At 41.2% G+C, this 11,571-nt stretch overlaps 1 protein-coding gene across 2 annotated transcripts; it reads left to right on the plus strand.

The window, feature by feature from the left end:
- Positions 1–244: 244 nt before the first annotated feature.
- On the plus strand, positions 245–10,538 carry LOC113996830 (alcohol dehydrogenase class-3). 2 transcript variants are annotated; one of them, XM_027738165.2, is made up of 9 exons: positions 245–334; positions 3,278–3,379; positions 4,301–4,442; positions 5,040–5,127; positions 5,927–6,146; positions 6,692–6,952; positions 7,689–7,824; positions 8,692–8,830; positions 10,240–10,538. In XM_027738165.2, exons 1-9 carry the CDS (start codon positions 323–325, stop codon positions 10,262–10,264), a joined length of 1,125 nt encoding a protein of 374 aa, XP_027593966.1. In that variant the 5' UTR covers positions 245–322; the 3' UTR covers positions 10,265–10,538. The 2 variants fall into 2 exon arrangements, with proteins under 2 accessions (XP_027593966.1, XP_039240172.1); XM_039384238.1 differs by lacking the exon at positions 245–334 and adding an exon at positions 1,188–1,253.
- The last annotated feature ends 1,033 nt before the right edge of the window (positions 10,539–11,571 follow it).

Consider the following 11,571-nt stretch of genomic DNA (forward strand, 5'->3'; position numbering starts at 1 on the left):
TCTGCGGGAAGAAAAGCACTGCAACGGGAATGTGACCGGCCGCGGGCGCTCCAGCCCTGCGAGGGAGGGAGGGAGGGAGGGAGGGAGGGAGGAAGGAAGGAGGAAAGGAGGAAAGGAGGAAAGGAAAAGGAAAAGGAAAAGGAAAAGGAAAAGGAAAAGGAAAAGGAAAAGGAAAAGGAAAAGGAAAAGGAAGGAAAGAAGTAAGGAAAGAAGCGAACTGAGGGAGGGAGGGGCCAGTTCCTTCGACCGCCCCGGGGAGAGAGGCGGGAGAGAGGGAGGCGGGCTCCCTTTCCCCTTCCGGCGGGAGGCCGAGCGGTGCGCGATGGCGAGCGGGGTAAGGAGGCTTGCGCGGGTCTGCGTTCCGTGGTGGGAATGTCGCCCGGGGTCCCGCGGGGGTTCCCGCGCAGGGCAGGATGAGGCGGGCGAGCCCTGCCCTGCCCTCCCTGCCGGTGCCCGGCCGTGCCGGGGGACTGCCCTCGGCCGGGGGTGCGGGCCCTGCCCGCCCTGCCCGCCCTGTCCGCCCTGGCGCTGCCGCCAGCGGGAGCCGGGACACGGGGGGTGTCCCGGTGTCTCCGCGCTCCCGCCCCCGCCTGTTTTGTGGATGTGAGGGTCGCGGTGATGGAAGGACGAGCAGAAGACCTTGAGCTTGGCGTGGTTTCTTGTGGGCTTTGGGCAGATGTGACCGACTTGCGTCGGAGGAGGGGGTGCTCGCTCAGAAAGCCATTGCCTGGCAGGTTCGCTGCACTGCTCTGGGAACAGCGCGGTAGTCCAGACCTACTGCTAATCCTGCGCCTAATTCCTGCAGCTGCCCTGGGCCCGAGCGGGATGGGTGGCCTCGCTTGGCCGGACGCTCCCGGTGGTTTCGGAGCAGATAGGGCAGCTCGGTTTCGTCTCGAGTGAGAGAGCTGATCCTGTGTGTAGCTACAGGCAACTCAACAGCTGTGCTCCTGGACTAGTGTGTTAATAGAGAAGATGAAGAACTGCTAAAAGTTGGTGCTTTGGGGTTTTTTTTCCAGTTGTTGGCTTCAAGATTTTCAGCAAAGCAAAAGCAGAGAGATTTGAATAATGAGAGGGCAGAAGATGGGGCTTTCCTGATATCCACTTCTGAATAGTCCAGGCGCCTTTGTGGCTGTGTGAACTGACTGCAGTTTCAAAAGCCAGCTTCTTTTAAAAGTTTCTGAACCAGAAGTTACTGTTTGAAAATGTGCTTCCAGATGTGTACTCTTGGTTTTAGGAGGATCAGAATTTATCCCGTAAGGAGACACTTTTCCCTCCCCTCTTTAATTTCGCGTTTAACTAAGCTTGTGGAAATGACAGTTTTAGGAATGCGCAGTCTCCTGTGCAAGAACAAGCGATGACTTAATGAGGGGAAGATGAGGGATGGATTGAAAACCAGTAAATGATTTACCGAATGATGGCTCCTCTTGCACTTTGTGTTTGAATTTAGATTTTCTGGCAAAATCTTTGGTAGATTTAGAGATTATGACCGATTGCTCACACTGTGATTCCACAGTTGGTTACTTTGGCACAGTCTGTGCATTTTTGTAATATTTACCCTGGTAATAAAAAGCAGGAGAAGGAGATTTCATGTTTCTAGGTTAAGGGTGTTTGTGTCTAATCTAGACCCTGCTGGCTGTAGGAATGGATACCTGTTTTCTGTTACAAAGCTTTTAGGGCCTGCAGTATTTATTTTACCAAGTTTAAGCCAAGGTAAACATCTGCAATTCTGCTGTTACAGGTACACTGAGGATTTTAACTGGTTCTGCCAAAGTCTCATGTTGTTTGTTGTACAAGAAAAGTACAACAGAAAGTCATAGACTAGCCATTATTTTCTCCTGATCACAGGTGCTGAATCAGACCTGCCAAGTGCAACCATAACAGTGGTCTTGGCACTGTTATTTCTTCCAGACAGTGAAATTTCAAAAAGGCTGGGTGACTGTATATTTGGTCTTGGGAATTTGCATTAATCCCCTTTCTGTGATTCCATGGGAACACCACAGCTATTTTGAATGCACAAAATGTAATTTTCTTCTATTGGTTTATAGAGCATGTTATGAAATGCTTCATATTTCCAATAGCAATGGCCTAGACCTTGTTTAACTGGAAGAAAATCAGTGCAAGTCTCTGCTGTAACTGAATTATTCCAAAATACGTGCACACCATTCTGGAGTAGATTGCATTCCAAAGCAGTCTAGTCTGTGACAGCATTCCTTGTCAGGTTTTATGTAGATAAGGTCTTGAATTTGATTTCACAACTCATCTGTGTATCATTTAAGAAGCTATTCAATACCGTATTTGCTGAAAGATGTTCCTGTCAGAAAGCAAAATTCAGAGTATTTGATACACTGCCCACTTCATCCTGAAGGACAGACCTGGAGTCATCTTCATAAAACTGACCTCTAAGGGGACTCCAGATGCTTATCCTTTTAGCACCTGAATCTGTAATGCCTGCTGATTTTCTCAGTCAGTTGTGCATATGTACCTGTCAACAGAGTTTACAAATCCAGAAGCTCTGCTCTTTCATCCAGGCTCTGCACCGTTGGGCTTCAGAAGCTTCCTGAGATGTTTGGTATGGTTGCAGAGCAGGATTTGTCACAGCAAGTGCCAAGAGCAGCAGATGAAGACTTGCTAACAGTAAATCCATGCAGAGTTGTTAGTCCACAGTAACTCGCTGACAGGAGCCTTACAGCAAAGTTTCTCTGGTCCCTATGGATTATTGCAGGTCTCTGCTGCATGCACACACATCTCCTTGCCAAAATCCTACTTGGAAACCATAAGAAATTCACTCTTGATGTGTGTCTTGGACCATTATGTGTCCTCCAGTTTCCTTTAAGAACTTTCTTAACTTCGAACACTCTGTGCTTAAGGAACATACATGAAATGAATGCCAGTCTCTTACTTTAAATCAACATTTTTATTATGCATTATTACATTTATTATGCATTATATATTTATTATGCATAATCTTTGCATTCCTACTGCTCACTTCACTGCAGTATTTGAGTGTCTCCTAAGCACTCCTGGGCTTATTATATTTTTTGCTCAATAAGAGAATGACATCCAAATTTCAGATCATGGTTTGCTCATTATTATTTAGCTTCCTGAAAGCAAATGTGGGGCAATTAAACCTTTGTGTTGAAATTATGAATTTCAGATCTGGGACTCTTTCCAAAAATCAGTAGTGTCTCTCTCATTTTCTCACTTGGCTGAACAAGAATTATTTTAAATGAACCATACAACAGATGTCCTATTTTCTGTTGTTGTTTTTGTCTTTTAGGTTATTAAATGCAAGGCTGCTGTTGCCTGGGGGGCAGGTAAACCTCTCTCTATTGAGGAGGTGGAGGTTGCTCCACCAAAAGCTCATGAAGTTCGTATCAAGGTAATTAAATCATTTGTTAGCTATATGTATTGCATTTTGGGAGACTAAGTATTAAAGCTGAACAATTTGTTTGCCAACAGAAGAAATATTGGATAGCATTAGTTCATTAGTATCTCAGCTAGCCTTACAAATAAAAAAATTATAGTATTTAGATCTTCTGTTTTTGAAAAACACTTTTAATTTCTGCTGGTCTCACTTCACAGTCTGGTCTAAAGATAATGGCTAACCTTGGGGATCAGTTCCAGTTGTTACAGACCACACTCCCACAAACATCTGAACTGGGAACATCTTTGATCTTGTTTGAAGGGCGGCAGCTTGTGAGTTGTTACAGCTGTGTAACGTGCTGGATTTTACTTCAGTCAGGCCATAAGTTATGGCTGCTGAGCTGTGATTAGTCTCTTGGATTCCCAATACCCAAGTCTATGATTTCATCGGGATTTTCCAGTAGCCTATATCTGCCAAAAAGTATACATTAAGAGGAAACTTATTTCTGTGGAAAGGGTCTCTGCATGGTGCTTAAGACCATGGATTTATTTATTTTATTTAAAGTGGATTAATGCAGTACTGAGAGTTCTGTGTGGTCTCCCTGGTAATTTTACCTTTAAGAGACTAAATTAATTCAAATCTGAGATGCTAACCTACTTTGAGATGACATGGAGTACTGAGTTAAGAAACCACTTGTCATCTTTTACCCCTTTCAATGTCAGAATTTAATTGATGGAAATTATAAAAATGTACTCTCATGTCTTCTTAAAAGTAAGAAAAAGTGCCTTGCCAAGAGTTGAGGGTATGTTGGCCATATTACCACTGCTGCCAGAACTGGTAAATTTGACTTGGCTGTTGTTCTGAATTTCTGACCAAGTGGAATTACTTAGATCTGTGCTACTGTTCTGTTCTTCAAGATTATAAATTTCTTCACAGATAGTTGCCACTGCTGTCTGTCACACTGATGCCTATACTCTGAGTGGTGCTGATCCCGAAGGGTGTTTCCCTGTCATCTTGGGACATGAAGGAGCAGGAATTGTAGAGAGTGTTGGAGAAGGAGTAACAAAAGTAAAGAAGGGTAAGAAAATATCTTACAAGTCTTCTGCCTTTCTTAAAAGTGTTACTTTATTTCAAGGCCCACTGTCAAATTGGGCCACTGAAATGCTGTATTGCAGGAGTTAATGTTTTATTCTGCAATGTATGCCTGTGTGGATTCCTTTGTCTGTGAGATACAACACTAATCTATTCAATGTGCTCTTGGTTTAATGCTTCAAAGAGCCCAGAATATCAATTTCTTGCTCAAAGTCATATCAGTATGTAGTTAGAAGGCTGTTTTGGTTTTTTTTTTTCAAATGATAGTTCTTACCTGTTGGTTTAATAAAAGGCTTAAAGTGTTTATTCATGTTTTTCAGGTTGATTTGGGGTTGTTTTGATTTATCGTAACATTTCTATTTGTTTTGGAATGATGAATTTCTGATAGGCTGTCTGCTCAGACATGATTGGTTTATCTAACAGTCTATAAATGATATCATTGTGTACCGTAAACAGTTTTTAATACACAGAGGTTTTAAGTGAATAGAAAGTCACATAAAAACATAATGACCATCAAGTAACTTCATTTTTTTCAGAATGCCTTACTTGACTCAATAACTACTCACATGATATTTTTTATCAGGGGACACTGTTATCCCTCTATATATCCCCCAGTGTGGAGAGTGCAAGTTCTGTAAAAATCCTAAAACAAACCTGTGCCAGAAGATAAGGTCTGTATGGCTTTTTTTATTTTTTTGACACACAATTTGTTCAATGTATACCTGTTTTAGTTATTGATAGTAATTGACAGGAGTTTTCTTTGAAGAATAATTCTGTTGATGCATCATTTAATGACTTGGAAAGTACGTCTTTTAGGAGTCAGTTATGCACTATTTTCATTCTTCCTTAATTTTTTTTTTCTTCCCCTTACATAAATCTGTTTCTCTGTTTTCATGTATGTGAAGGTGCAAACCGCTAGCTTTTGTCCACAGTTTTGAAAACATAACTGCTGTGACTCCATATTTAATCCATATTTAAGGGAAGCTCTTCAGGGAATTTAGCTCTTGGTAGTGAACACCAAAGCTTTCAAGCGGTACAAAATTATATAGACAATGCTTTTTTCTTTAACACTTGCTTCCCAGATAATTTTCCAGCTCTTATTCTAAAGAAAAAGTCTCACAAACCCAAACAAAGGCCCTAGTGACATCACTGACAGGTGCTACTCAAGGGGAGGGTACTGAAGTAGGGGAAGATGGCAGTGTGGTACTGTGGCACAAGCAGTTAGCATTGGTAGCTAACAAGGTCAGCACGTTAATAAACTCCATTTCTTCCACTGCTTCCTTGGAGGAATTAACAACATGAAGTTTTAGGAGTTTAGCATCTAATTTCTGTAAACTCCTAGGTTTATTGAAATGGTTAAAATATAAAGGTGCAAGTATGCATCTGCCTCTCTGCTGCTTAGTTGATACTGTCTGGTGACAGTATTTACTGCTTAAAACTCTGACTGCACTTTCCTGTCTTTGCCTTAAGAATTACTCAAGGGAAAGGAGTCATGCCTGATGGCACCAGCAGATTCACCTGCAAAGGAAAGCAGATTTACCACTTCATGGGGACCAGCACCTTCTCGGAGTATACTGTGGTGGCTGATATCTCAGTAGCCAAGATAGATGCTGCAGCACCTCTGGATAAAGTGTGCCTGCTGGGTTGTGGCATCTCCACCGGCTATGGGGCTGCTGTCAACACTGCTAAGGTAAAGGCTGTGGTTGTTGTTACATAGCTTAGGGACTAGATTAGGACTGTAAACATCAGGTACCAAATCTATGTTTCTTCTTCCTCTTCAACTGATGAAGTTGAGCTAAGAATTTTTAACTTCTCCATAGAGGCCAGATCAGGTTAAAAGAACCTTGATGCCCTTTTGAGGAAATACAGGTAGAGAATTTTGCATCCCTTTTGACACCATGTATATATAAATTACTTTTCCAATTCATCTTCCTCTTGCTGCAAGTCATTATGCTAGTTTGAAGCTCAGGGTGAGACAGAGCTGGTAGGTGAGTGTACTTGAGTCTAGGGCAGGTTACGGGAGCCAAGTCTTTGGGGACAAAGAAAAGCTTAGTACCTAAAGAGCTTTTTGGATGTAATATCTATATAGTTTTCCTTATCTAAGTGGTAAAGTCTCATAGCCATATATATTTGCTTCCATTTTTTCCTTTAGCACAGGCTTCTTAACCTGTCTTTCCCACTTACCTGGAAGGATGGATTTTTTTTCTGCTGCTCATGACTCTGTTCTTATTCTAGGTGGAGCCTGGCTCTACATGTGCTGTCTTTGGTTTAGGAGGAGTTGGGCTGGCAGTTATTATGGGCTGTAAAATAGCAGGAGCATCCCGGATCATTGGCATCGACATTAACAAGGATAAGTACGCCAAAGCCAAGGAGTTTGGAGCTACTGAGTGCATCAGCCCTCAGGACTCCAAGAAGCCCATACAGGAGGTGCTGGTTGAGATGACCGACGGTGGTGTGGACTATTCGTTTGAGTGCATCGGCAATGTTGGAGTCATGGTGAGTGCTGCCTGACAGGAGTGCCTAGAGGGAGGGGCTAGGCAGCTGCCACTGGGCTGCTCAGCTAAATAGCAAAATGAGCTGCTTTTCTTCTTACAGATAACATGCCATACGCATTACATTTTTTTAAAGTAGTAATGATAACTGCTGTGACTAAAAAGGACAACTTATGTTCAATCGTAATTATGTAATGAAAGCAGCTGCTACTTCTTGGGTTGAAAATGGCATAACTTACAAACTTTTTTCCTTAATGGGACTTCTTTGAAATCCTGAATTTTTGTATGTTGACAGTTGAAAAATTAACAAAACTCACATAAAATATATTGTACAATGAACAGTAAAATCTCAGGGACTGCTCAGTATTTCCGTCATTCCTCAAGGATTTAATTTCACCTTTGGAAATGCAGAAGTATTACTGAATGTAAGGCTGTGTTTTCAGGAATTACAACAGCATTTCCAACTGCAGTAACATGGTCTGTGATTACAGTTCATCCCAACTCTCAGTGGGAGTTCAGAGTGACTTCTTTGGAAGCCAGATGGGATATAAAAAGTGCAAAGCGTACCTTTAACAGTATAAGGAATCTGAACCAATGGAAAATTTAATGTAATTTTCAGTGTATTTATTGTTCCTTAAATACTGGTGTGATTAATTAACTGGCGGAAGGGAAGTGCAACCTGTCAAGGCAGCACAGACATTAGCAATAAATGCTCTGCTTTGTCCTGTCTCCTCTTGAAGAGGGCTGCCTTGGAAGCCTGCCACAAAGGCTGGGGAGTCAGTGTGATTGTTGGAGTAGCTGCTGCTGGCCAGGAGATCTCCACACGGCCATTCCAGCTGGTAACTGGGCGGACATGGAAAGGGACCGCGTTTGGAGGTAACTCTCCTTTGGTGTGGGGATAAAAATAATCTATGGGTTAAAGCTGGGAAGAACACACCACCTCATTTTTGCTTGTGCAAGAAATGTACTACTGACAGGCTATTCATAAATGATGTATTGACTTCTAAGATAAAGACTTTTAAAATCTGTTATTCCTACAGACAGGGCACAAATTAACACATTGATGATATCTCACATATTCTAAAGAGAGAATATATCTATATGCTATTCAGTATTAAAGGAGGGGTATGCAGAGACTGCTTTATCACCAAGTGAAGATTTGGTTCAGTTTAGTCCAGTGAAAGTCTTTGAGGAGATGGCAACTTGCATCAGTATGTCTGTGTTGCTTAACCACGAAGCAAATTGTGGGGATAACATGAGAATGTGCTATAAAGATCTTTAAAATAAAAAGCAAGAAGTGCTTGATACATATTTTCTGCTATCAACCCAAAACCACATTGAGATTTTTACAGCTGCTGCTAACTTGGGGATTCAGTAATTGCTGAAGTTCATTAAAGTATTCAAATTTGGAATTATTACACTGCTCTTTGTTCAAGTAATACAAGACTTAAGACTTAATCTCTATCAGGGAGGCTGATAGAGATGCCAAGTGTATGCTTTCCTAGGTGAGGGCTGCTGTTGTGTTGAATGCTGAAATAGCTGGTGAAAGATCTGTGCACTTGTTTATGGCTAAGGTGTGCTTTTGCCAGACCTCTTGCATTCCTGGGGCAGGACGGACTAACATGTCACTCATCTTGGTTTCTTTTTATACTGATCACACAAATGCCTGTGTAAGGGTTGTATTTTTAATTTTCTGAGATGGATGGAAAGGGGAAAAACCAAGGCATGCTTGCTTTCTTTCAGGCTGGAAGAGCGTAGACAATGTGCCAAAACTGGTGACTGACTACATGTCCAAAAAGATCAAGGTTGATGAGTTTGTGACACACACCCTGCCTTTTGACAAAATTAACGAGGCTTTTGAGCTGATGCATTCAGGAAAGAGGTAATGTTCCTAATATTGAAAGGTGTAGAAGACATTTCTTGATGAGACACTGTCAAAATACAGGTTCCCTGCCCCTGTCATGTTTTAAACAGCGAGGCTAAAGTGAGACATACGCCATGCACATTCATTCTGAGATAATGACACTTTCTCTGAGCTTCCAGGCACGTGCCAAACACAGGCAGAGAGCAGAAAGCAAGCAACAGTGTATAAGGGAAATACACACCTGTGTAAAGCTGATAAAGGGGACAAGTCAGTCTCATGCTTTCAACATCCCTAGAACGTTCTTCCTCACGAAAAGAAATGTAAAGAGAATAAAGGAGGCTTCACGTTAAAACATTTTTATTAGTCATTAAGCTATTAGTCTATTTTAATTAAGTAGCAGATTTCAGTATATTTTTCAAATTACTTAGGGTAGATTACCAGCACAGTCAGTCACTTGGAATGATCTTTTAATATGCTACATTGTAAATTTTTTTTTCCTCTAGTCTGAACTGGGGTAGAAGGTTAATATGATGGGTTTGTACTTCACATACAGGAGTTCCTGCCTTTATTAAGATAAATGGCAATTTGGACTGTTCATACTGCAGACCTAGGCCATAGCTGTATAAACCTTCCTAGTGAGGCCCAACTCCTTTACATATTGGAGTGACCCTATTGCTGGTTAAAAAACCTGCTGGACGTGTGATGAGTCTTGCTGCACTTAAAGCAGTGTATGGTGCAAGTACTGATCAACTGCAAAAGCAGTGCAAAGTAGGGTATTCTGATCAGAGGATATGTTTGCACTAATGCAGGCAACTATGTTTATCCATATTTAGGTTCATCTGCAGATAGATAAATAGTTATGAGCATTATCTCCAGAAACCAACATGGTCTTTGTACTTGATCTCAGTCTATATTTATGTATTGTGTATGACTTTCTCAAAAATAGTAATTTTATCTGCTTAATTTCATGATTCCTATTTTTGGTAAATCAGTTAACATAACTGCATTTGTTACAATGCTGCCTTTACAAAAGTTTCACAAGCAGTTGCTCCCCTTTCCCTACTACAAACTTCTGTGACATTGCAGTGCTTTATTCTTCCATGAGCATGTCCTAGGAAATTAATAATGAAAGTTATTTAACATTTTCCAAGGAGCCAAGAGAGAATGCTTGTACATATTACTGTTCCTGATCAGTCTTCTTGGCTAGCTACTGAAAACTGACCCGTAGTTTGAAAAAGCATCCATTTTGATAACAAGCATTACAAACCCATTTTTAACCAGGATTTTTAATAAATATTATAAGCATAAGCATAACTCCATTCTTACAAAAGACAGAAGTTAAAATGTGTCAGCAATGAAGGGGAGGGCAGAGATAGGGAGAAAATGGACTTATTGGTAACTTTTTTCTTTTTCTTTTCCATTTCAAGCATTCGAACTGTCTTAAAACTTTAGAGCCAAACATGGATGTAGTCGGCCAGCACCATGGTAACTGCCTTTTTAAAATGGAATTTTTGATAGAGGAGGAATCAAGCAAATGAAAACTCACTGGGACTAGGAAGACTACGTATTTTAGGGTGAGCATTCTGAGTATTAAATAATAAATAATTGTTAACCACTGAATAGCATTACAGAATCAGTCTTGGCTGTGGAACTTCTATTTCTGTACTCCTTCACATTCAATAGTGGCTAACTCAATCTACTTAATAAAAGCTTATTTCTAAACACAGTGTTGGAATTATTGAGCATTAACAGTTTGACTATGATTGTTGTGTCTTGTTTTCCTCTAGTGATTTTACAGTGTATTGTGTATATGACAGAGGAAGAGCATTCTTCATAGTCAGCAGCAAATGATGTGGGATTCACTGCACAAGGCAGTTTGCTGAGCACAGCTGGGGTGAGAAGCAGCATTGTTTTGCTGCACCTGTGCTGAAAGTGGCCAGAACTCCAGCAGTTCTCAAGCTTCTGAGGCTATTCTAGGACTACAATAGATTGCAGCATCCAGCTCAACCTTGAAGCCAACCGTAGAGCAGAGTGTGGTTGGATGTGTGACTTCAGTGTCCAGGTGTACCCATGTTCACTTGGGAGGTCCATATTTTGCCTTATTTCCCTTTTGTCTTATTGGCAAGCCTCTTGTAAAGATCATAGCATAGACTACTCTAGTCACTTGCTCTAGTAGTGTCCTCCAAGACTGCAGTAGGGCAGTTTTGCCATTTCCTTAAAGTTACTGGCAAATGATGCAAACATTGCAGCCAACACTGCAAAAACAAACAGCGTGGAATTGTCACCTCCAGTGAGAAACAGGATCCATGCCACTGAAGCAGGAAATATTACTGTTAAAGCAAGAGTCTGCTCTTAACGGGTGCAGGGGAACAACAGTATAGAACATTGTCTGATGAAGGCTTCAGGGTTTTGTGGCATTTTTCTGTTCTTTGGACGGTAGGAGTTAAGGCTCAATTTTGGAGTTGCAGGTTTTCTTAACTCTAGTTGAAGTGATCTGACTGGATAAATTTCTTTGTATTGAAATGTGGAAGCAGTGCCTTATAGCCAGAAAAACATAGAGGAACAGCAGAAAACAGACTGCAAAGCAGAGGCAGAAAGACCAGCCAGTTAAAGAAAAGTCAGATACATAAAAACTCAGTGTTTTTCAGTGAACCGAGGACACTGATTAAGAGAGAAGTTTCATGTTTTAAGAAGCCTGGTGAAAACAACTGCTACACAGAATGCTGAATGCAAACCATAATCTTATTAGAAGAAATTCC

This window comes from Pipra filicauda, unplaced genomic scaffold (genome assembly GCF_003945595.2).
Source record: "Pipra filicauda isolate LSUMZ 115617 unplaced genomic scaffold, ASM394559v2 scaffold340_size778089_pilon, whole genome shotgun sequence".
NCBI lineage: Eukaryota > Metazoa > Chordata > Aves > Passeriformes > Pipridae > Pipra > Pipra filicauda.